The following is a 25,911-nucleotide window of genomic DNA, read 5'->3' on the forward strand; positions in this document are numbered from 1 at the left end:
AAAATACCCCAAATGTAAAAGATTGGTCTTCCTCACACACCTTTGGATTAACCTCCTCAGGATTCAGAAAACACAAATTGGTGCTTGGTCAATTGAACCAGAAAAAAATATACCTAGGAGATCATCATTTTCTCAAAGTCATGTTTTTAAATTATTACCATCTTATTTAACTATTGGGACGGGTATAGTTTAGCACAGTAAGAGCTTAATACCTTGCAAAAAATACTGCACTGTGGTTTTCTAACTGAACATTTTCACCTGAAAGTCATGTTTTGAAATTGTTACAATACCTTAGATACATTACGTAGGAATATTGCAATAGTTTCAAGCCATCGCATTTTAAAAATGACAGTCTGCATACAGAATTCCAGCCTTTGAAAAAAAAAGATATAGTATTCTCAATAGAGAATGAAATTACAATCTAATAATGTCTTCCAGACATTAAGCTGCATATTTTGATAATTCCGTATGAAATCACAATGATAATATCACAGTTGAGTTTACCTGTTCCTGAATACAGCGTATAGGGAAGGAGAAATTGCAGAAACCCAGAAAACATAACAGCAGCGTCAGAGTGGTTAAATAAATGATACCGGCATCCAGTCGCTCCCCAAATTCCAGCAGGCAAAAGAAACAAACCCACAAGACAATCAAAAATCCATCGGATCATAAAGGAGATTCGGGAAAAGACGTCCCTGTGGCCTATGCGTTCTCAGTCAAAGCCAGAAAAGCCTGCAGTGTCCAACATTATACAACGGTGACACCAAACAAGGCCATAAGTGCTGCTGTCATCAAAACAAATCTCTGCAGTGTACTGCTTTTATTGATTACTGCATTAATCTATAGCTGCTCAGTGCTATGCTGAAAAGGCTCCTGCTGAAAGAAACATTACGGGTTGGATGAGCCCAGGATTAACTACCTTCCAAAGCAGAATACAAAATAGCTGCTACCTCTCTGCCGGCAGTAGGAGATGAATGCTGAAGCCTCTTAAACACCGACACAGGGAAAAGAATGTACAGGCTCTGGAACCTGTTTATTATTTCTGTTCAGTCGGTTTCACTGACAGACACCAAAGGACTAAACAGAAAACACCGTTATGTCCAGACAACTTGAGAGCTGCAATACACTTACCTGAAATTATTTGTCACAGTTGTATACTGTTGGATATGACACACTTTGTTCCACTGCAATGTCTTCAGTGAAGACTGTTTATGTAGGACTGCTCTTTATCTATCATCTTTGGAATTTTAAACTCTTCCTACTGGCTTTAACAGGCAGCAGAGAAAATTGTAGAAACTGAATGGATACAATGATTGGTAGCACAAGGGTAGCAGTGCCCTTTGAAGTCAGCAATTTACTCACTCCTACTGCTCGACTCGTTATATGAGGTTATCACTAGGAGATACTGAATCTGGACTCCTCTAAAGCTCTGTCAAATGGTTAAGAGAGAGTTTTCAGATATGGATGACTCCTGCTTATAACTGGGGATCCTAAATGGACTTGAGTTATCCAAAATGTCAGTTGTTGTGGGAGTCAGATTTCATCTCTATCACATATTTGATGATCTTTAAAAAGTAGTAATAGTATGTATTAAGTGCTTCCTTTGCCCCCTCTGTACAGTAAGTTCTTTGTGGGCAAAGAACATGTATACCGATTCTGTTATATTGTACTCTCACAAGTGCTTAGTACAGTGCTCTGCACATGGTATGCCCTCAATAAATACCATGAATTGATTGATTATTTAATGAAGAACACTGAACTAAATACTGGGAAAGAATATACAGGTGGGAATTAGATATGGTCTCTGTTCTGTAAAGAGCCACTACCCAATTTACTCCACAGAGGAACAAAATCCCTCCACATCAAGTTGCCCAAACATGAATTCTGAGTTATATTCCCTCCCAAAATAAAATGAGTATAAGTGAAATCTTATGAGATGTGGTAAAATCCTACTGTATTAAATCTAAATCTTCAAAAGTACCAAGGAAAACAAAGGAATAAACAGCTGCTGAATCTTTCCAGAAAAGAGGAAAGCTTTCATTATTTTTGGAAAATAAAAGGTGGGGGTGAGAATTAAGTAAAACAAAGTAAAACAAAGTACAGCAACTATATATTTTCTCCATTAGGTGTGATTTATTTCTTCTATCAACTGACATGAGCTTAGTATATTTTTTTTCCTTTTCCTTTTACCTTCCCTCTGTTCTGGCCTTTGATTCAGACTCATTTCTCCCTCCCTACTTCCACAGCATCAAGTACCAGTGTTTCTTTAAACCCAAATTTAAGTTATTATTAATAACATCATTATTTATGTACCGTATATATTTATAACTACATTATAATGATCCTTTCTTACCAGAATGGATGCATACTGAGTATTTTTAATCACTTCTTTTACTGTGCTCATTTTCCATAAGGCTTCTTGGAAAATGTTCAGAAACTACTGCAACAATTCAAAAACGTAACTCCAACACCAAGATCCTATTAAACTAGTTAGAGTAACTATTCTTTGGGGTAAACACCATAAAAATTACAGGACTGGAAAGGACCCTACTGGACTGGAAAAGATAATATTAAACTAGGCTCCATGGAAATGAATTTGACAGCTTAGAACTTTTCCACTAAAGAAATTAACAGTCAATTCATTTTACACCTACCAAAAATAAACAGAACTACTTCCACTTAGACCATTTACTTTCCTTTCATAAAATCATATTTGAATCCAGTTCAAATACTCCTTATGATGTGTCTGGCATTTATCACTTTAAAAGCCACTATTTACTTTCCTTACTGGCATTTGGGTACAATTGGTCAAACACAGAACACAATACTTTGAGAGAAACAGATACTTAATGAATGAACACCAACAAGTATTGCATTGTTTTATAAATTTTAAAATCCTAAATCAGACAAGGACAACTACCAGGACTAACTTTTCACCCATTTACTATCCCAAAGGACATGGGGAGCCTGGGTTGGTATTACAAAATTCTCCTTTGGAATGGCAGCAGGGCCTGCCTCTCCACAAAGTCAATCTTGCCCATTCACTGAAGTCCGGGCACTACCACTTTGAAGACAAAATCCAAGAAAAAGTAGCTTGGTTTGATGTCAAACTAATAGCATCCCCTATCAGGCAGCCCACCTGAATGGCTTACTGTAACAATAGAGTCATTAGCTGATTAATGGGAGGTAGCCTGGTGAAAAACATAGACATCAATTGCAATTATGGAATTAATATATAATAATATCAAATTGAGAGTTGCCCACATATTATCTTAGGATAACATACAAGAAATCCATTGCAGTGATTGAATTTTTCACTCTATTAAGGCAACTGTCTAACTCAGTCATCCTGATTCAGGTGAACTGACTACTGAGAGCATGGTAAATCCAATAAAATGACACTCTGCTCTGGGAAAGACACAAAATAAAATCCCTCGGCATCCAATACCAGAAAAGAGAACCAGCCATGCTGGAGTAGCAGATGTCAGAAAAGCCAACTGCTGGTTGGCTATAGGTATTCCTATAGAAGGATTAAAAAATAAGCCATGAATTCCCCACCCCAAACTGATCCTCAGTCGCTTACCAGCAGCTGCCAGTTTTGCCTCGGTTGCTTCCTCTTCTGAATCAACAAACAACACTTCCTCCAGCCCTTCTGAAGGGAAAGACATCTCAGGTGCACCCACTACAAATCAAATTGGAGTCAGCCTTGCAAACAAGCTCCAGCTTTTCACAAATTCAATCTTTCTTTTTAACTTCTCTCCTGTCTCCTGAGAGTTTATCTACAAAGTGCATGAAGGATGCAATTCTCCCTTCACTCTGCTTATATCATTGCGCAAAATACTATGGGTCAGGAGCAGCAGAGAATAGAGCCTGAAAGAGAACATTAGTATTGCATAAGAAAGACTCTTTTGCTTGACTGACTCAGGTCATTGCAGGCACGGTGTAGCTATGTGAAGAATGGTTCGATAAAATACAGTGCATAATTATTTAGCCTATGTGGGCCTGGTGCACGGTAGATTGGTAGAATTTACTGAGCAGCAGCATATTGGTATCTCTGTTGGGTCTTCGCCAGATCCACAGGAGTCAGGAAATAAGCCTCTTGATGAATGACGTACTCCTCCAAGCCACTCACTCCTGTTTCCCATCCCAGATCTGCTCTAGCCAATGTCCTTTCTCCTGCTGTGAATTTATTTGCAGAAAGGACTAAATAAAGCACAACTAAGTGGCCGTTAGCCTTCCGAATGATTTCTTCTCATGATGCTCTTGGAAAAAATGAAATTCGAATTTTACCAATTGTCTTCCTTATTATCTTGAAAATAAGAAAGACTTACTAATGGAAATACATTTTAAATTGTATACTCTTGGTATATATCCATTGTCATTGAAACATTTAAATCAATTTTTTTATGATGTCTTCCTTACCAATACTCCTGTGGTTCTTTGTCAGTTCAAAAAACCTTAGCCACATGAAATATTTCCCAGAAAGTAAAATCTTGATTTTTATGTTTCTCACCACTTCCCACTATAGATTATGTCCTATTAGGCACTGATTCTCTCTCTGTTCAGAGGTTCCTAGTTTTTCTCAGCCTGCGAACATGTCCAACTTGAGTTCTTTCCACTTCCTTTTCATCTAGTCCCAAATCTCCCAGTCTACCAACAGAGTTAGTAGACACGTTCCATGCTCACAACAAGACTGCAGTCTAGAGGGAGACAGACATTAATTTAAATAAATGAATTAAAGATGTGTACATAGGTGCTGTGGGACTGAAGAAGGGGTGAATAAAGGCCGCAAATCCAAGTTTAAAGTAGATACAGAAGGGAGTGGGAGAAGAGGAAATGAAGACCTAGTTGGTGAAGGCCTCTTGGAAGAGATGTGCCTTCGATAAGGCACTGAATGTGGGGAAGTTAGTCTGTCAAACATGAGGAGGGAGAGTGTTCCAAGCTAGAGGCAGGATGTGGGCAAGAGGTCGGTGGAGAGATAGATGAGATTGAAATACAGTGCCTAGGTTGACTTTAGAGGAGCAGAGTGTGAGGGCTGGATTATAGCAGGAAATCAGGTAGGTAAAATAGTAGGGAGCAAGGTGAATGAGGGCTTTAAAGTCATTTGTAAATAGTTTCTGTTTGATGAAGAGGTGGATGGACAACCATTGGAGGTTCCTGAGGAGGGGAAACATGGGATGAATGATTTATGTAAAAAAATGATCTGTGCAGTATAGTGAAGTACGGACTGGAATGGAGAGAGACAGGAGGCAGGGAGATCAGAGAGGAGGCTGATGCAGTAATCATGCGGGATACGGTGGACTTGGATGAACATGTTAGTAGTTTGGATGGAGAGGAAAAGGTGGATTTTAGCAATGTTGTGAAGTTTGCACTGATAGGATATAGTGACACTGAATATGTGCGTTGAATGAGAGATGAGTCGAAGATAAAGCCAAGGTGGTGCTGTCTTCAGTGACAGGAAAGTCAGGGGGAGGACAGGGTTTGTTTGGGAAGATAAGGAGTTCTGTTTTTAATAATGATGGCATTTATTAAGCACTTACTATGTGTGAAGTACTGTCCTAAGCGCTGGGGAGGTTACAAGGTGATCAGGTTGTCCCACAGGAGGCTCACAGTCTTAATCCCCATTTTACAGATGAGGTAATTGAGGCACAGAAAAGTTAAGTGACTTGCCCAAAGTCACACAGCTGAGAAGTGGCAGAGCCGGGATTTGAACCCATGACCTCTGATTCCAAAGCCCGTGCTCTTTTGACTGAGCCACGCTGCTTCTATTTTTGTACACTATAAGTTTGAGGTGATGGTAGGACATCCAAGCAGAGAAGCAGTACGGCTTAGTGCAAAGAGCACGGGCTTGGGAGTCAGTGGTCATGGGTTCAAATCCCAGCTCTGCCAACTGTCAAGCTGTGTGACTTTGGGCAAGTCAATTCACTTCTCTGGGCCTCAGTTACCTCATCTGTAAAATGGGGATTAAGACTGTGAGCCCCGCGTGGGACAACCTGATCACCTTGTAACCTCCCCAGCACTTAGAACAGTGCTTTGCACATAGTAAGATCTTAATAAATGACATTATTATTATTATTATTATTATGATTATTATTATAGAGATGTCCTGAAGGCAGGAGGAAATGCAATACTGGAGAAAAGGAGAGAGATCAGGGCTGGAGATTTAGATTAGAGAATCATCTGCATGTAGATGGTTGTTTAAGCCATGAGAGTTCTCCAAGGAAATGAATATAGATGGAGAACATAAGAGGGACCCAGAACTGAGCCTTGAGGGACCCCCACATACAGGGCGTGGGAGGCATAGGAGGAGTCCACAAAAAAGACTGAGAATGAGACATCAGAGAGATAGGAGAACTAGGAGAGGTCACTGTCAGCAAAGTTGAGGTTGGATAATATTTCCAGGAAAAAGGGGTCATTGACAGAGCCAAAGGGAACTGAGAGTCTGATAAGGATTGGGATGGAGTAGAGGCTGATGGATTTCGCAAATAGGAGATCATTTGTGACCTCTGAGTGGGCTGTTTCTCCGGAGTGAAGGGACTGGAAGCCAGTTTGGAGGGGATAAAAAAGAGAATTGGAGGAGTGGAAGTGGAAGTGGTTTCCAGGCTTCAATTCTTTGCCTTCCATCTAGGACAGGAGTGTATTGGGAAGTGACAAGGAAAGGTTGATAGGTGCTCCTTTCTTCTATCCTTCGATGTTTGCTCTAAGATGAGAAAAGTGTAGAACTGGGTAAGCTGGAGTTCTTTTAGATTCTTTTAAATTGAATGTTGCTCCAAAATGTATTGTTATTAAGTGAAGTAAAGCTGGAGGAATAAGCTTTTAGCCAGGACTTTGAAATTTTCTATTTGTAGAGCTCAGTTCACTGTTAATAAAACTTTACTGAATCAGGATCCATAAAACCTTCATATACCTGCCAAAGGTGCATGTAAAAAATGTTGATGATGGAGCATTTGTGAAATATAAAGAGAAAATAAATTCCAATATCTCTGTTGAAAGTAATTCATTAAGTGCCTGTTTAGGGGTGGCACTGTGTTGGGCACTTATAATGAATTATATATGGTCTCCCTATTTTTTCTATTCCATAGGCTTCCCACTTCGAGGAGCTTAAAATCTGGGAGATAATACAGAGGAGGACAGATGATGGAACTTCAGTGAACAAACACATAAACCAAATATAGAAACAAAAGCTGCATTTATCATTATGTACACTCATTTCTTCCATTATAAGTGTTTTCACTGTTTTTTGGATAGAGCATTCTTTCAACAAGATACTGGGGAACTTGTCTACCAACCATGTTATACTGTACTCTCTCAAGTGCTTAGTACCAGTGCTTTACACACAGTAAGTGCTAAATAAATACAATTAATTGATTTATCCTTCTATCTATATAGAACATCAATCACCTGTGCATTTTTGCACACACCCCATTCCTTGAACACTTGCTCATTTATCTACCCCGTTATCTTCTTTCCTCCTATTGGAACATTATTTTAGGGTCTGTTTTTCCTGCTAGACTCTAAACCTCTTTAGGGCAGGGCTAGGGCTAATTTCTAGTAACTATATTGTTCGTGCCATTGTGCTGAGTTCAGTGTTTGGCACTCAGTAGGCTCTCAACAAATACCATTTATTTATTCATTGAATGTGATTGTTGCATGCAATCAAAAGTGTGACTTTCATTTCACGTGAAATACATCTCCTTATAGGAGTACTGGGTGTACCAACAAAGAGGTAAGTATCATCAAGCAAGCACTATATTTATTTTCTAATTAGAAGGGCTTCTTATAGAGGATGGAATTTCAGGAGTGGCTCACTTGAAGAATGAAAGAATTCAGTAAGCCAAGAAGCAGATACCAAGTTAGCTGAGGAGGATGCTGAGAAATATGAGTAGACAAGGAAAGTGAGGAAATCTGTCTTGCCTTAGTAAAGGGCTTTGAAGGAGAAGGGGATGACCCAAATTCAGTGAACAGCCTTGATATGTCCTATACATGCTGTATGTTGTCAGGGTCATGGACAAGCCATTCTGAAGGAGGGTGGTGATAAGGGGATTTGTAGTGGTGAAGACTGCCCTGCTACCATGCTATCACACTACCATGCTATCATTCAGAATTTCCCACTTTGGCTACTAAATCTCTCTCCCCTATCCATATTCCATACTTCTCTCTGCTGTCCAGATCATTTTTTTGAAAAAAAAGCATTCAGTCCATATCCCTCTACTCTTCAAAAACTCCCATCACCACCACATTAAACAAACTCCTCACCATCAGTTTTAAGACACTCAATCAGCTCTCTCCCTCCTAACTCCACTGATCTACTACTACAACCCAAACCACACTTCACTCCTCTTAACCCAAACGAATGAATGAACGGCAACCTACTCTCTGTACCTTGCTCTCATCTATCCTGCCATCGACACTATGCCCACATTCTCCCTCAAGCTTGGAACCCCCCCTTCAGATCTGACAGTACACCACTCTCCCCCTCTTCAAAACCTTCCTAAAATCATATCTCCTTCAAGGGGCCTTCCCAATCTAACCCCTTCATTCTAACCCCTTATACTCCCTCCCCACTAACTTGACCGTAAAGCATCTTGATACTCCAGCCCCACAATACGTATATAAATATTCTTAGATTATATTTCCCTTTTCACTAGCCTATATTAATATCTGTCTCCCCATGTAGACTGTAAACTCCTTGTGGGCAGGGATTATGTCTACCAACTCTGTTGTATTGTATTTTCCCAAGTATTTAATTCAGTGCCATGCATACTGTAAGCACATAATATATTGTCTTGCCTTATGCTGTTGAGTCATTTCCAACCCATAGCGACTCCAGTGGACACATCTCTCTCAGAATGTCCCATCTCTCCAAATCGTTCTGGTAGTGTATATATAGAGTTTATTTGGTAAAAATATGGAAGCGGATTACCATTGTCGCCTTCTGCATTGTAAACTTGAAACTCCACCTTCGATTCCCTCCCATTCCACTGCTGGCCACCACAAGGTGAGTTTTGACTTGTAGCAGATTGCTTTCCACTCACTAGCTACTGCCCAAGCTAAGAATGAAATGGGTATGCCTCTGCTTGACTCTCCCTCCTGTAGCTGAGACTAGTAGAGTACTGGAAACTCTCCAGGTGCAATCCTGAGAAGGGTACTTAATAAACACCATTTATTAAAAAATAGTCTAAGCAAGAGATCCATGAGACAGGACTAATGCAGTGACTGTAGAGAGACAGGGATTGATTTAAAAATGGATTTCACCGTCGTATTTATTTTGATCTTTACCTTAATCTAATCTTGCATTTTCTAAATGAACCAGTTTCTTATTCGTTTTGAATGGTTCTGAGTTCGTTTTGAAGGATTCATTTCTATTTTGAAAAATCTCATTCTCTGGCAAAAAAAAAAATCAGGGCAAATGAATACTCTATTAATCATGTCATTGATAAAACAGGAAGGCAAAAAATGCATACATATTTCTTGAATTTACCTCACTAAAAATAGTTTGACAGTCTGTTCTCTATAATATCCTCCAAATTGCTTTGAAAAGACCCTAGCTAGTCCTTAATAGGGTCTTTTCAAAGCAATTCAGCTAACAGAACTATATAGAGAACATCAAACCATTTTTCATAATGACTCTGATAATTATGACTTATCTACACTGATAAATGATCATACCTGAATCCATCTTTGTCAGAACTATCACGGAAACCTTGTTACCATTTTTATCACTTCTTATGTGGTACTGAATTAATGTACTGACATTTCTTAATCTGGGCAGTACTACAAACAGGTAACTAAACTTCAGGACTTTTAGATGATACTTTCCCACAGCCATTTTTCTTGTGAAGGGAAAATTACTGATTTATTCATAAGTAGGCACAGCTCTAAACAGTGGATCAGCCTTTCTTCAGACTCTCTTGGCACTTTCACTCAACTACCCAGTGACATTTACTATTTATGGAAATGAAGGTGGCCCAATTAATTGGTCTATCAAAAAATAGCTGTAGATGATCACTTTCCAAATCTGCACAGGTTGTAAGGCTGGGTGGGGAAAGTTATACTCCTCACAAACAGAAATCTGGGGACTCTGTGGTCATAAGAGCAGGATGGAACCTCTTTACTTATCTTTCCTATCCTGTGTGTTCATTTTGTGTTGAGTCCATCTGGGATTCTGACCAGTCCCATTGCAAAGCTGCAGTTCTTTATTCTAATGTTTACCTGCAGAAAGGGAGCCCTGTCTCTCTTCTTCAAATGCTGTTGAATTGTTTCTAGTCCATAGCGACTCCACGGACACACGCTCTCTAGAATGTCCCATAATCTACCATAAGGTCATTCTGGTATGTGTATCCATAAAGAGATACAGAAGTGGCTTACCACTGCCTTCTTCCATGCAATAAAAAACTTGAGTCTCTGCCACTGTCTTTGATCAATATTTTGATCACTTGATCATCTGCCTTTGACTCTTTCCCATGCTGCTGCTGCCCAGCACAGGTGAATCAACTTTTGTCTTCAACCTAGACCCTTCTACTATATGGCTTAGCTCTAAGCTTCATCAGCATACACAAACTCACCTGCCTCGATATGGCATTGATTTGTAGAGAGTATGTCTTGAGTTCTGTCTTTAGTCCCTAAAACAGTGATATTATAATGACTACTGATATTCGTTAAGAGCTTGCAGAGTGCAAAATACTAAGGTGATCTGATGAAACTCAATTTACATAACATATTTACTGAATTCAGTAAGCACTCAATAATTATGACTGATTTATTAAGGTCACAATCAAAAAGTGAGGAGAATGGAAACATTGAATGATGAATTAGAATAAACAAGAATATTAACAAATCAGATATATCAACAATAAAAATGCCTGCAAGTTCATCCATTTCAGAGTATGGGCAATTCACCACCTCAGGTATGAACAATTCTGGATGCAGACATTCACACATTCTCTGCTCTTTAGAGGGAAGAGGTAGAAGGGATGTTTGTCTTCTGTGGAGTCTGGACAGACAACAGGATGATTAGTCCCTTATGGGATTTCAGCTTGTAAGTGGAACTCAGGGCTCCATTGCTCAGTACTTTCACAAGACCTCTGGTCAGTGATATTTATTATTTCTGAAGGTGACACCACAGGTATCTTGTGTCTACCAACACAGTTATTTGTCTACCACAAGAGCCTAGAGCAGACACATGGCATTACTCCCCTCACCATGTCTTCACTGATATCTGTCACGATTTTCAAGTCCTAAAAAGGGGATTACATTGCTCAAGCTTGTGTGGGTCCTAAAAATCAAAAGAATGAATAGGTGTAGATTCTCTATTGTAGGTATTGCCCCTTGGAATATAGCAATAACTTTGTATTCCCCAACTGCTGTTTCTCCTTTCAGAAGCCCAGCTGACTAATTCCTGATCCTTTTGGGGCACTGGATTCAATGGTACCTTAGAACAGAGTTTCTCTTCCACTAAGTGACATAGAGAGAACAACTCCAAGATAGCCTAAGAATCATACATGAGAAGAAAAACCAAGGGCAGTCCTTAGACTCATTTGTTTCAAGTTTCAGTTAATCCAAGGACAATTGCAATCACTGTACAAATCGTCATTTGAGAAGGTAGCAGGCAATGGTAGTAATAGGATCCATCAGAATGGACAGACAGCAAAGAGAAGAGGAAAATTAAGGACTGGGAAAGTTTCAGCTTTCCACTACATAGTAGTAATAGTATTTATTAAGCAATAACTGTGTGTGCAGCACTCTACTAAGCTCTGAGAGAGAATACACAGATGGGTATTAGACATGTTCCCTGTCCCTCTGGGGGTTCACAAGCATAGATGTTAATTGTTCAGTTTTAGCACAGAGGTGGAGCATGATTAGGGATTTTAGAGAGGTGGGAACTGGGAAAGGACAAAGAACTGGAAGAAATCAAGCATTTTGGGTCTTTTCAATCCTGTCTGGAAATTCTCAGATCCTGTCAGGAAGCTGGGTTGAGCAAAGCTTAAAGTTCAACTCCAAAAGCTACTGCGAGAAGATCCCCAATACATTCATAAAGTTAGTCCCTGTGCCTTATAATACTTTAATAGGAAATGGATTCTGTAGAAATGGAGTATCTGTAATAATAGTAGGATTTGTTAAGCACTTACTATGAGACTAGAACTGTGTTTAGTGCTGGGGTATATATAAGATCATGAAGTCCCACATAGGGCTCATAGTGTAAGAGTAGGAGAGAAAGCAGATAATCCCCACTTTGCAGATGAGGGAACTGAGGCACCAAGAAGTTAATGACTTGCCCAAGATTCATTTTTACATTCATTCCATCATATTTACTGAGTGCTTACTGTGTGCAGAACACTGTACTAAGCGCTTGGAAAGTACAATTCGGCAACAGATAGCAGATCACATAGCAGGCAAATAGCAGAGACAGAATTAGAAACCTGGTCCTCTGACCCCCAGGCCTGAGTTATTTCCTGTGGGACACACCGCTTCTCCTTACCACCAATGGAAAGTGAAAAAAGGAATGTGTGTGACCTGCTAGGAGCTAAGAAGTGGCAGGGTTTTTGCCTGCTCAGCAATCAATTTTGGCGCAGCCAGCAAATTAGAAAATGAATGGTTGGCTTCCCTGGATGAGGTTCAGGGAGGTGTCGCAGGTCATCAAGGGTAGTCAGGTACCATCTTCAGTGCCAGTTATTCTGTTGATTTCCCTGGACCTTTCCTCAGTGGGAAAAATGTGGGCCACATCAGGCTTAGAAAACACACAAAATTGGAGATACAGATTTCCATTTTATCTTTCCTGTCTTTGACCTCCATGGTACCTTGTTTCCCACTTTTCTTTTCATGCTATGGTTCTTAGATGGAGCATCAATGATTAATATAATAAATGCTCCATGTAGTGATGAAGCAACTTAAGAACAGATGTAGTTATTGAAAAGTTGACCTCTCTACCCCAACAGGATACTTGGCCCATTCAAGCAAATGGAATATAAGGATGCAGATAGTACTGCTTATGTCAAAGACAAAAGTCTCCACAATATTTAATAAAATAATAATGGAAATATAATAATAATTATGGTATGGTATTTGTTTAGCACTTACTATGTGCCAGGCACTGTGCTAAGCACTGGGGTGCATACAAGCAAATCAGGTAGCCACGTGGGGCTCACAGTCTCAATCCCCATTTTACAGATGAGGTAACTGAGGCACAGAGACGCAAACTGATCGGCCCAAGGTCACACAGTAGACAGGTGGTGAAGCTGGTATTAGAACTCTTGACCTCACTCCCAGGCCCGTGCTCTATCCACTAGGCCATGCTGCTTCCCATAATATGTAACATTTGTTAAGCACTTAATATTTTCCAAGTTCTTTATAGCACTGGGATAGATAAAAGATAATCAAGTTGGACACAGTCTCTGCCTGAAGTGGGACTCGGAGTCCAAGGAGGAGGAGACAAGGTATTGAATCTCCAGTTTACAGATGAGGAAACTTTAACAACAAGATTTAAATGACTTGCCCATGGTCACATATAACAGGAGAATTGCAGAGATAAGATTAGAACATAGATCCTCTGATTCCCAGACCTGTGTTCTTTCCAATAGGCCATGCAGTTTCTCACTAACCAAACCAATCTAAGCCATCCAATTTAAAATGACCAAAATGAAAAATGTATTATAAAAGACACTTAGAACAACTTTAAACTGACTTTTTAAGTCAGACATTTAAAGCAATATTCCTACATTTTTTCTAATCTAATGCAATAGATATTCTTCTTAAAAAAGGTCTACTTTATATTTATGTCTACTTTTCAATCCTCTACTCATAAGTGTTTCAAACAGATCTGATTGTCAGAGTTTGCTGGGGCCCACTGCAACAAGGCAGTCAATGTGCAGGATCAAAATACAATTATTAGCATAATTAACTGTATCAACCCCTGAGGTGGAGGGTTAACTAATAGTAATGAGTCTAGAAACTCCATCCTTCCTACGGAGAATGTACAAACTAGCTATGAAATTACATTTGTACGAAAAGGTAAGCCAGTCCAGACTCAAAAAGGATGCACAAGAAAATATTTTTCAGACTCATGAAAGAGGACAATTAATTAATTAATTACAAAGAATTTGGGGGGAAGAAGGTTCCTCATGCTCCTGATGTGTTAAGCAGGAAGGTTAAATTTCTCCCTACTTCCGGCAACTAGGGGTACCAGTCTGGTATGTGTCTTCTCTCCCACACACCTTCTCCCTGTTTATCTGATCTCTTCCCAACAGAGAACTCCCATTTTTTGGCCCCATCAATTTTCTTAACTCATTATGCCCCACTTGGCCTCCATACCCCATCCTCCTTCCCTTGATGAACAAATTAATTTTCTCAACACCACCCTCTCTATGCTGAACACAACTCACTCACTCCCATATCCCTTTGTCAATCTCATACTACTAACACACTGCCGTGGATCACCTCCACAGTCTTCTTCCTTAGGTCTTGTGCATGAGCCACAGACTACCGCTGGTGGAAATCTAGATATTAGGCCTACTTCAATCCACTTCAAGATTATGCTTGTGTGCTTTAACTCTAGCCTTTCCTCTGCCCAGCAAAATTATTTCTCCACCCTTACTGAAACCCATGTCCATCACCCTTGCTACTTGTTCCTGACATTTAACACTTTCCTCACTTTCCTGAGCAGGAGATGATTTGGTCTTACCAGTTGTAAAAGATTCTTTGAAAATTTTATCATAATGTATTAGCAATATTTTATACTGTTCTCTGGAGGCTGACAATGCAAGTAGCTGTTGAAAATATGTATCAAGACCTGAGCCAAGGCAATTTTCCAATTTTTCTATTAATGGATGAATATATTAACATCTCTAAATGCTAAACCAAACTCCCACCAAAAGATCACAATGAGAAAGACTTACATTTTAACATAAATATTGATGTACAAGTAGTCAGTTCTCTCCTGGGACAAAATAAGGCAATTTGGCAGTGCACTTCTTTTCAAAGGGCCAAAGACCATTCCTTTAACTTTTGGTAAACTTGAAACCACCCTCGTACTTTCACAGTTGACTAGCACTGATTGGCTCCTCTGTGTATTTTGTAACAGACTGTTATTGCTCAAAGACATAATCTTTTCCAGCTGTTCCATAATTCTGTGCATTTTATACCACAGCAGGTGTGATTACACTTTCCAAAATATCAGGAACCCATAGTTCAGATAGACTCAAACAGCAAAGTAACGCAAATGATGCTGGCATGATATGGAAGCTTTAGTATTTACCAATCTCAGAGTTGAACCAACTAGCCTACACCCAGAGTATAAGGAAAACAAATATATAAATTAAGGCTATACAAATAAGTACTATGGGGCTGAGGATAAGTTGAATATCAGGTGCTTAGAGGGAACAGATACAAGTGTGTAGGAAATGCAGAAGGGTAAGGGAGTAGTGGAAAAGAGGCCTTAATAGGGGAAGGCATCTTGGAGGAGATCTGATTTTAATAAGGCCTTAAAGGTTGTTGTCATTGTTTGCCTGTTAGCAAACAATAGCAAATAGACATGACAGAATACAGGACATTAAAAATATATTCTAAGAAATCATTTACTAGCAGAAATTTCCTTCCATCTAACAGGATATCCCAAGAAAGAGCCGAACTTGTGGACTGGAGATAGATTTAAATAGTATATCATGAACAGGAACATTGGAGAGGGCAGAGGCTGGAGGCAAGAATACCAGAGGGGCTTCCAGCCTAATGTCTAAGGCCCACTCATATCCTGAACATCGCTACACATGTCTCAGAGCACTTAACCTTCTCCTGCTGACTGAAACTGATGACAAATGGAACTATCAATGTTTTTTTTTCAAAGGAGAAATCAAGTTGCAAAAGGGTTAAAGTGACATGACCTAAGTTTACACATTGCAAGTCTTGTCTTGTCTTATGCTGTCGAGTTGTCTTCGACCCATTGGAACTCCAATGGACACATCTCTTTCAGAACACCCCACCTCCATCTGCAATCATTCTGGTAGGGTATCCATAGAGTTCCCTTGGTAAAAATATGGACATTTTTTACCATTGCCTCCTGCAGTAAAACTGAGTCTCCGCACTCGACTCTCTCCCATGCTGCTGCTGCCCAGCACAGGTGAGTTTTGACTTATAGCAGATTGCCTTCCACTCACTAGCCACTGCCCAAGCTAGGAATGGAATGGATATGCCTCTGCTTGACTCTCTTTCCTGTAGTAAAGACTAGTACAGTACTGGAAACTCTCCAAGTGTGACTCTGAGAGGTTTACTGCAAGTCATCTGAGCTAAATTACCACAAAGGGGTTGTTCCATCACCCTGTTTTCTATCAAGTAAACAAGATGTCTTGAATGTTTCCCAAGGGTAGTGATGAAAAACAGCACTTTTGGTCCTTCTTACTCCTTAACTCCCCTTTCCCCCAGTCCTCTAAGATCTTAGTCCTCCAAAATCCCAGCTTTCCCATACTTAAAGCCTTCCAAAATACCCACCTATTCCAAGTATGCTTCCCCAATTCACTACAGTAGTAGTACCCATATTTATTGAACATCTACTACGTGCAATGCACTGTACTAAATGTTTAGACAATACAAAGCAAGGATGTGACACATTCCTTAAAAATAAAGAGTTTACAGTCTCATGGGAGAGACCCACATAGAAGTATTTACAAACAGAGTAATCAAATTAAAATTAGTGAGTATACAATTGGCTAACGGTATATAAACAAGTCTTGAGGATGGATATAACTAAGTGATGCCAAAAGTGCTAGAGATGACTGATGGCTTTATATGACTGGAAATTAACAGAGAAGTACTGTGGCCTGTGGAATTTAGGGAAGGGGGAATTCAAAGCTGCAAAGAACAGAATAAATGAGGGGTCGGGAGCAGGAGTGTTGGGAGTTGGATTATTTTAGGAGAAACACAGTGAACTGGTGGATGGGTAACCTGCAAAGAGAGCAGATTTTTAAGGTGGGTGAGTTGGTGAAGAATCCTGAATCAATCAATGCTTTTTAATGAGCTTTTACTGTGGGCAGAGCACTGTTTTAAGCATGTGAAGAGTTTTTGCTTGATGCAGAGGGGCATTAGGAGCCAATAAAGGCACTTTGCGAATTGGATGTGTGTCATGAGATGGCCAAGGAAGATGATCTGTGCAGCAGCATGCGGTAGTGATTGGAGCGGGCAGAGGCTGGAGGCTCGAATACCAGAGGGGCTGTACGAGTCTAATGCCCACACTTAGCATTGTTTTCACTCATCCCTAAACTTAGACTCATGTATATCTGTAGAGGATGTGTATTTAAATAAAGTAGTCATTGGAACCTGTGGATTTTTTGTTCACAGTTTCACTTTAATGGTCATCTGTGATCATACTCCTGGTCGTGGAGGGCCTCAGCTCTGCTCCCCAAACATCTTTCATGTATAAAGTTATTTAGATCCCAGAAAACCTGTAATTGGGCTTGCTGCTTATGATCAGGAAGTTGCTTAAATTATAAATCTTTATAAATAAATCAATCATATTTACTGAGCATTTACTGTATTCAGAGCCCTGTACTAAGTACATGCTAATAGATTTGATAACTATGTTCCCTGCCCACATGGAGTTCTAGTAGTACAACTGTTGGAAATATCATTCCTATTGACATTACAGCTTGTCAGAGCTGGATGGATAATTGTCAAAACTACAGAAGTTTTCAAGCAAAGCAGTGGAGCTGCAAAAATAGAACAAAAATACTAGAGATGATTCTCCACAACTGCATGTAACCTAATGAATAGTAGTATATTTTTAACTCGTTGTTTTTTGAAGTATTTTTTAAAATTAAGAACAAGGCCAAAAGAACCAAAGCTAGAAACTTAGAGAAAAAAGAAGCAATTCCATTTTATGTCTATCATCATATAAACCTAGACTTTTTTCATTATATATATATTTTGGTTCAGAACCTTTAGGAATCACTCAAGGGATCAAATATTTACAAATATTATTATTTACCCAAAGGGTAAAATAACTTAGAAAAACGATCACATGACCCTCTAAAGTCTTATCTGATGCCATAAAGTTTGCATTTGCCTATCCACACTTACCAAACTCATTTCCTCTCCTTCTAAAGGCTTCTGACCCACAGCTCTCCACATTGCAAAGCTAAGTACATACATCTGCCTGCACCAAATGCACTTAAGAATTTCCCCACTCGACACAAATTCCCAGGACAATGAACCCAAAAGGGAAATAAGGAGGGACAGCAGAAACAATCTGTACTGGAAAATTCTCCATAAATGGATGAATACGGTATGGGTTTGAGTGTTTCTACACTGACAATACATTTGTATGTAACAGCCATATACTTGTTACTCAGATTCATATCTAAAAATCTATAGTACATGGATTTTGGAAACTTATGCACCTCCAGAATGCCGAGGCAGGCCACCCAGAACACATCAGGTCCACCCCTAATGCTGGCTGGAGTAGGACAGGGAGAGACAGAGCATTAGGGTTCTGGCCATTCTCACCTCATCACGGGGCTGAGTCACGCCACCCAATCTCTATATCACTTAGTCCTGCCACGCTGGAGCAGGGGAAGGGAAGACTCAATGGTAACACTGCCTTCTGAACACTTACAACATTGGCAAGGTTGTGGCTCTTGTTAGCAACACACTCCCTGCCTGAGTACTCAACAGCCTCAAAACAGCTTTGTTCACTTCAATGTTCTACTGCTAGTTTGGTACTTACATTGTAAGTTTTGTTCTTACTGATGTCCTTGCATTTTTAATGTAGCTTTGTCTATTATTAATGGTCTTTTTTAGTACAACTGGCAGATAGTAAGTGCTTAACAAATACTACAGTTATTATTATTATCAGTAAGTGCTTAACAAATGCTACAGTTATTATTATTATCATTCATATTTGTTAAGCATTTACCACGTTTTGAGCACTGTTCTAAGTACTGGTGGAGATAAAATAGAGACACAGTAGATAAAATATCAGACACAGTCCTTGTGCCACATGATGTTCATAGTGTAAGAGTCAGGGAGAAGGGAGATAAAATATCTTCCCAAAAGTGGGTTGCCCAGGATCCTGAGGACCAAGATGTTGATGTTGAGTTTAACCTGCACGGTACTCTTCCCCAGCAATTAGTGCAGTGCTTTGCACACTGTGCTCAATCACTGGTATTTATTGAGCACTTCTGTGTGTAGACCACCTTGTCATCTACTTCATCGACAGAATTGAAACCACCAGGCACAAACTCCCTAAAAGTTTCCCCTCACCTCTTCAGTTCATGACCCATCCAACTTGCAAATACACTCTCTCATCGTTCCCAAAGATCCCTTATTTCTTTGAAAGTCTATTCCTTCCACCTGTGCCTCCAAACCAAGCCCTTCATCACTCATTAAAATACTTGCTCCCATCATTCTACCCTCCCCCAATGCAGTAGTTAACCACTCACACTCCAAATGGCTCCCTCCCCTCTGCTTTCAAACACACTCATGCATACCCTCTCATAAAAAAAGCTCCCTCAATCCCACAGCCCCTTCTACCATTCCTGTTTAAACTCCTTGAACAAGTTTAGTCACACAATCTCCACTTCCTCTCTCCCAACTCCCTTCTCGATCCACTACAATCTAACTTCTGCCTCCTGCACTCCACTGAACTTGTTCTCTCCAAAGCCACCGATGACCTCCTTTTAGTCAAATCCAAAGGACTCTATTCCATTCTAATTCCAGACTTCTCAGCTGCCTTTGGCACGGTGATTCACATCTTTTTCCTGGAAACACTATCACCCCTTAAACTGAAACTCTCCTCTTTCTGGTTCTCTTACTTCTCTAGCTGCTCCTTTTTGGTCCCTTTAGCGGGCTCCTTCTCTGCCTCCCACCTTCCAACTGTGGAATCTCTCAAGGCTCAATTCTCGATACCCTTCCAGTTTCCATTTATATCACCCCTTTGAGAGCTTATCTGCTCTCTTGGCTAGCACTATCATCCCTAAGCCAGCGACACCTAAACCTACATCTCCAAACCCAACCTCTCCCCCTTTCTGAAATCTCACATTTCCTCCTATGCTCAGGCCATTTTTATCTGGATGCCTCATCATAACCTCAAACTCAACATCTCCAAAAATGAATTTCTCACCTTTCCTTGCATACATAGCTTTCATTCCAATGACTTTCCTCTCATTGTTGACAGCACCACCATCCACCTTGCTGTACCAGCCTGCAACCTTGTTATTATACTGGACTTATTTCTCTCCTTCAACTTGCATATCCTGTCAGTCACTAAATCTCATCAATTCTATATACACAACATCTTCAGAATTTGCTTCTTCTTCCCCAACCATACTGCAATCATACTGCAAACCGTGATTGACTGATTGACAGACATGAGCTTTATCCATCATCAAATACCCGTTAGAAACTTATCTTCTCCAGGAAATCTTCCCTGACTAAACTTTCATCCTCTCTCGCCCCTGCACTTAGTCCTATCTCCTAATTATTCAGGTACTCACTCCATCCACAGGCCAACCATATTATCATTATAGTTATCATCATCGTTGTAGTTGGTCTCTTGAGGGCAAGGATCATATAATAATTGTAGTATTTGTGTCCAGTGCTTAGAACAGTGCTTGGCACATAGTAAGCACTTAACAAATACCGTTATTATTTTATTATTATGCACCAGGTACTGTATTAAGTGCTGGGATGGATGGATAGAAGCAAATTCGGTTGGATACAGTCCATGTCTCACAGTCTTAATCCCCATTTTACAGATGTGGTAACACAGGCCCAGGGAAGTGAAGCCACTCACCCAAGGTCACACAGCAGACAAGTGGAGAAGCCAGGAGTAAAACCTATGTCCTTCTGACACCGTGGCCCATGCTCTATCCATTAGGCCATGCTGCTTCTCTAAAGTGCTTCTCTAATATCTACCAACTGTATGTTATTCTTTCAAGTTCTTAATATAGGGACTGCACAAAGTAAGCATTCAATAAATACCACTGATCGATGGCAGCTACTTAACATTCTGAATTTTTTTTTCCAAACTGCAACTTTTTTTTTTCAATTTATTTTTCACTGCATAAATTCTACCCATTCACTTCAAAGAATCGGTGACTATCTTCCAAGATGCCTCAGCCATTTTTTCAGTATTTTTTGTTGAGAAATATTAAATTATGAAATACCCAAAATAGTTCTTCAAGTGATCCACTGGTTTATTTAACAATAATTATAATTAAAATTTGATTTTAGAAGCCATGAAGAGAAATAGATCCCCAAAGTTCTAATTCAGCCTGTATCTTCTAAACAGTATTTAGAAAGGATCTTGGCAAAGGAAACTGCTCATCATTGTAAATACTAAATAATAAAAACAAAAAATAGAGTATCCATTGGAAGCCAGCTGCAGAAGACAAATCAACATGGCAAATATGTAGCAACTGTCTGAAAAACAACACTTCAGGAAGATTGTGACACCCAGAAAGAGAAAAGAAAACAGCATCAAACAACTCTGGTAACAAATACACTGTGCCTCGAGAGGGCATTTCTACAGCAACATATAAAGGAACAAATTGTCAGTCAGGCATTGGTTTTATCAGATACATGCACATGTACATACTCACAATCTGCTGGCATCTCACTATCAGTAGCACCAACTCTGAACCTGAAAGATAGGCTCACTCTTTCTTTCTACCACTTTTTTCTTTTCTTCTAACGTATATATAATGTACAATAACTAATAATATATGCACTGTCATACATGATATAACATTCATTCATTCACTCATTCAATTGTATTTATTGAGCACTTACTGTGTGCAGAGCACTATATTAAGCATTTGGGAAAGTACAATACAACAATAAATGGACACATTCCCTGCCCACAATGAGCTTATCATCTAAGAGGGTGAGACATAAATATAAATAAATTACAGATATGTACATAATTGCTGTGCAACTGGGAATGGGGAAGAACAAAGATAGCAAGTCAGAGTGACACAGAAGGGAGTGGGAGAAGAGGAAAACGGGGATCTAGTCTGGGAAGGCATCTTGGGGGATATATGCCTTCAATATGGCTTTGAAGTAGAGGAAAGTAATTTGTCTGTAGGATTTGAGAAGGGAAGGCATTACAGGCCAGAGGCAGGATTTGGGCCAGGGGTCGGCAGTGCTAAGACTGAGGTACAGTGAGACGGGTAGCATTAGAGGAGTGAAGTGTGCAGGTTGGGTTGTAGAAGGAGACTAGTGAGAGGAAATAGGAGGGGGCCAGGTGTTGAAGTTCTTTAAAGCCAATGGTGCGGAGTTTTTGTTTGATGAAGAGGTGGATGGGCAACCACTGGAAATTTTTGAGGAGCAGGATGACATGTCCTGAATGTTTTTGTAGAAAAATGATCTGGGCAGCAAAGTGAAGTATGGACTGGGGTCATGAGAGACAGGAGGCTGAAGGGTCAGCAAGGAGGCTGATGCAGTAATCTAGGCAGGATAGGATTAGGGATTGTATTAAACATGGTAACAATTTGGATGGAGAGGAAAGGGCAGATTTTAGCGATGTTGTGCAGATGGAACTGGCAGGAATTAGTGATGGATTGAATATATGGTTGAATGAGAGAGAGGAGTCAAGGATAATGCTGAGGCTATGTGCTTGTGAGATAGGAAGGATGGTGGTGCCATCTACAGTGATGGGAAAATCAGGGGAAGTACAGGGTTTGGTGGGAAGATAAGGAGTTCAGTTTTGGACATGTTAAGAATGAGGTGACAGGAGGATACTCAAGTGGAGATGCCTTGAAGGCAAGAGGAAAAGCAAATCTGCAGAGAGGAAGAGAGAACAGGGCTGGAGATATAAATTTGGGTATCATCCACATAGACGTAGTAGTTGAAACCATGGGAGTGAATGAGTTTTCCAAGGGAGTGGGGGTAGATGGAGAATAGAAGGGGACCCAGAACTGATCCTTTAGGGCCGCCCCCAGTTAGGGAGTGGGAGGCAGAGGAGGAGCTTGTGAAGGAGACTGAGAATGAACAGCCAGAGATATGAGGAGAACCAGGAGAGGGCAGAGTCAGTGAAGCCAAGGTTGGATAATATTTCCAGGAGAAGGGGGTAGCCCACAGTGTCAAAGGCAACTGAGAGGTCGAGGAGGATTAGGAAGGAGAAAAGGTCATTGGATTCGGCAAGAAGGAGATGACTGGTGACCTTTGAGAGGACGGTTCCTGTGGAGTGAAGGGTACAGAAGGCAGAGTGGAGAGGGTAAAGAAGAACATTGGAGGAGAGGAATTTGACACAGCAGATGTAGTCAACTTGCCCAACAAGTTTGGAGCGGAATGGTAGGAGAGAAATAATAACAATAATAATAATAATGATGGCATTTATTAAGCACTGTTCTAAGTGCTGGGGAGGTTACAAGGTGATCAGGTTGTCTCACAGTGGGGCTCACAATCTTAATTCCCAGTCTTAATCCCCATTTTACAGATGAGGGAACTGAGGCACAGAGAAGTCAAGTGATTTGCCCAAAGTCAAACAGCTGACAATTGGTGGAACCAAAATTTGAACCCATAACCTCTGACTCCAAAGCCCGTGCTCTTTCCACTGAGCCATGCTGCTGGGATGATACATGGAGGAGCTGTGTCTTCTAGGCTGTGAGCCCACTGTGGGCAGGGATTGTCTCTCTTTGTTGCTGAATTTGTACTTTCTAACTGCTTAGTACAGGGCTCTGCATACAGTAAGCACTCAATAAATATGATTGAATGAATGAATTAAATCAGTCCCGATTTTCGGCTCCTGCTGAAATTCAAACCTGATCTTTTATCCAAAATGATCAAACATCCATCAGTAAGTATTCAGTAAATACCACTGATTGATAGATTTCTTGCAGATTCTCACTGTGGGCAGAGAATGTGTCCATAAACTCTGTTGTAATATTATATTTTGCTCTCCCAACTGCTTAGTACAGTGTTCTGCTTAATCATTAAATAAATATGATTGATCAATTGACTGATTCTATCAAACCATGACAACAAACATCCATGAGTAACTATTCAGTAAATACCACTGATTGATAGATTTCTTGCAGATTCTCATTGTGGACAGAGAATGTGGCCACGAACTCTGTTGTAATATTACGTTTTGCTCTCCCAAGTGATTAGTACAGTGTTCTGCTTAATCATTGAATAAATATGATTGATCAATTGACTGATTCTATCAAACCGTGATTTATCAAACATCCATCAGTAAGTATTCAGTAAATACCACTGATTGATAGATTTCTTGCAGATTCTCACTGTGGGCAGAGAATGTGTCCATGAACTCTGTTGTAATATTATATTTTGCTCTCCCAAGTGCTTAGTACAGTGTTCTGCTTAATCATTAAATAAATGATTGATCAATTGACTGATTCTATCAAACCATGAATCTACCTCCATTCATTCAATTGTATTTATTTAGGGCATACTGTGTGTAGAGCACTGTACTAAGCGCTTGATGATAGTCTTAATGCTTTGTGAAGATACAGTACACAAAACATAGAGTTTTCTCCCTTTATGCAATACGCTTTCTAATGATAATAAAATGGTCCGGCCAAAACCCTTAGAACAATTGCTGAACTTCAAAGACAACTAAATTCAGGAAGGTTACAGGTTAGGCAGCATGGCCTAGTGGCAAGAGGATAGCTCTGGAAATCAGGGGACCTGGGTTCTAATCCCAGCTCTGCCACTTGTCTCCTGGGCAACTCAATTAATTTCTCTGTTCCTCAGTTACCTCATCTGCAAAATGGGGATTAATACTGTGAGCCTTATGTGGGACATGGACTGTATCCAGCCTGATTATCTTGTAAATATCCCAGTACTTAGTACAGTGCCTGGCACATACTAATAATAATAATTACGGTATTTGTTAAGCACTTACTATGTGCCAGGCACTCTACTAAGTGCTGGAATGGATACAAGAATATCGGGTTGGACACAGTCCTGTCCCACGTGGGGCTCACAGTCTCAATCCCCATTTTACAGGTGAGGTAACTGTGGCACAGAGAAGTGAAGTGACTTGCCCAAGGTCACAAAGCAGACAAGTGGCAGAGCGGGGATTAGAACCCATGACCTTCTAACTTCCAGTCCCATGCTTTATCCACTATGCCATGCTGCTCTCACATAGTAAGCACTTAGCAAGTAACATAAAAAAACACAAACAGAGAGGTAGATTGCACCATATTTACTAAAAAAATTGTCCTTCATTTTGCATAATTGTTATAATATTAAAAGTGGGGTTGGAGATATTACAGGTATCATATAAGATTAACTATAAACTTCTTTTGGGCAGGGAATGTGTCTACCAACTCTTTCATATACTATCTCCCAATCTCCCAAATAGTAAGTGCTCCATAAATATGATTGAATGATTGAATTAAATCTAGGAGTACGGAAGGAAGAGAAAAAAGAGGAAGGGAAAAGGAGGAAAGTAGGGGATTATGAAGTAGAAAGCAACAGAACTCTTGAGAACTCTTTTAGACTGGGAGCCCACTGTTGGGTAGGGACTGTCTCTATATGTTGCCAACTTGTACTTCCCAATCGCTTAGTACAGTGCTCTGCACACAGTAAGCGCTCAATAAATACGATTGATTGATTGATTGATTGAGGCAGTATCTCATTTCACTCTCCCAAGTGCTCCCCTATACTAGGCACTCAATGAATTAATCCTCTCCACCAACCATTGTGCTGCCACATTTTCATCCTTCGGCTGCTCCTCCTTCCTTGAGCCAGAGAGCTATCACCACTTACAATTTTATGTGGCATTAAAAATAATCTATTTCTGCCTCAAAAATTGGGGTTTGGCAATTATGCAAGGGAGGCAATTGTGTGGTTAAACATGTAATTAGTAATCAATCCCAGCCCATTATGTCTTATTTGCACTCAATCAGTGGTATTTACTGAGCACTTATGGTATTATTTGAGCACTTACAGTCCAGAAGA

At 40.1% G+C, this 25,911-nt stretch overlaps 1 protein-coding gene and 1 non-coding gene across 18 annotated transcripts in view; both read right to left on the reverse strand.

The window, feature by feature from the left end:
- The window catches only part of RIMS1 (regulating synaptic membrane exocytosis 1), a 554,640-nt gene that overhangs the window by 255,850 nt on the left and 272,879 nt on the right, over positions 1-25,911 (reverse strand). Inside the window, exon 1 of one of the 17 annotated variants that reach the window (XM_038748652.1) lies at positions 505-754. The exons of the other annotated variants lie outside the window; for them this stretch is intronic. Within the exon in view, the coding sequence (XP_038604580.1) occupies positions 505-670 (166 nt within the window). The 5' untranslated portion in view covers positions 671-754. Of the gene's footprint in view, positions 1-504; positions 755-25,911 lie in introns of those variants that run through there. 17 annotated transcript variants of the gene reach the window in all.
- Positions 9,009-9,146, reverse strand: LOC119936912. Its single transcript, XR_005453877.1, has one exon. It is a non-coding gene; the product is annotated as a small nucleolar RNA SNORA7 (small nucleolar RNA).

Source organism: Tachyglossus aculeatus, chromosome 1 (assembly GCF_015852505.1).
Source record: "Tachyglossus aculeatus isolate mTacAcu1 chromosome 1, mTacAcu1.pri, whole genome shotgun sequence".
NCBI classification, from domain to species: Eukaryota; Metazoa; Chordata; class Mammalia; order Monotremata; family Tachyglossidae; genus Tachyglossus; species Tachyglossus aculeatus.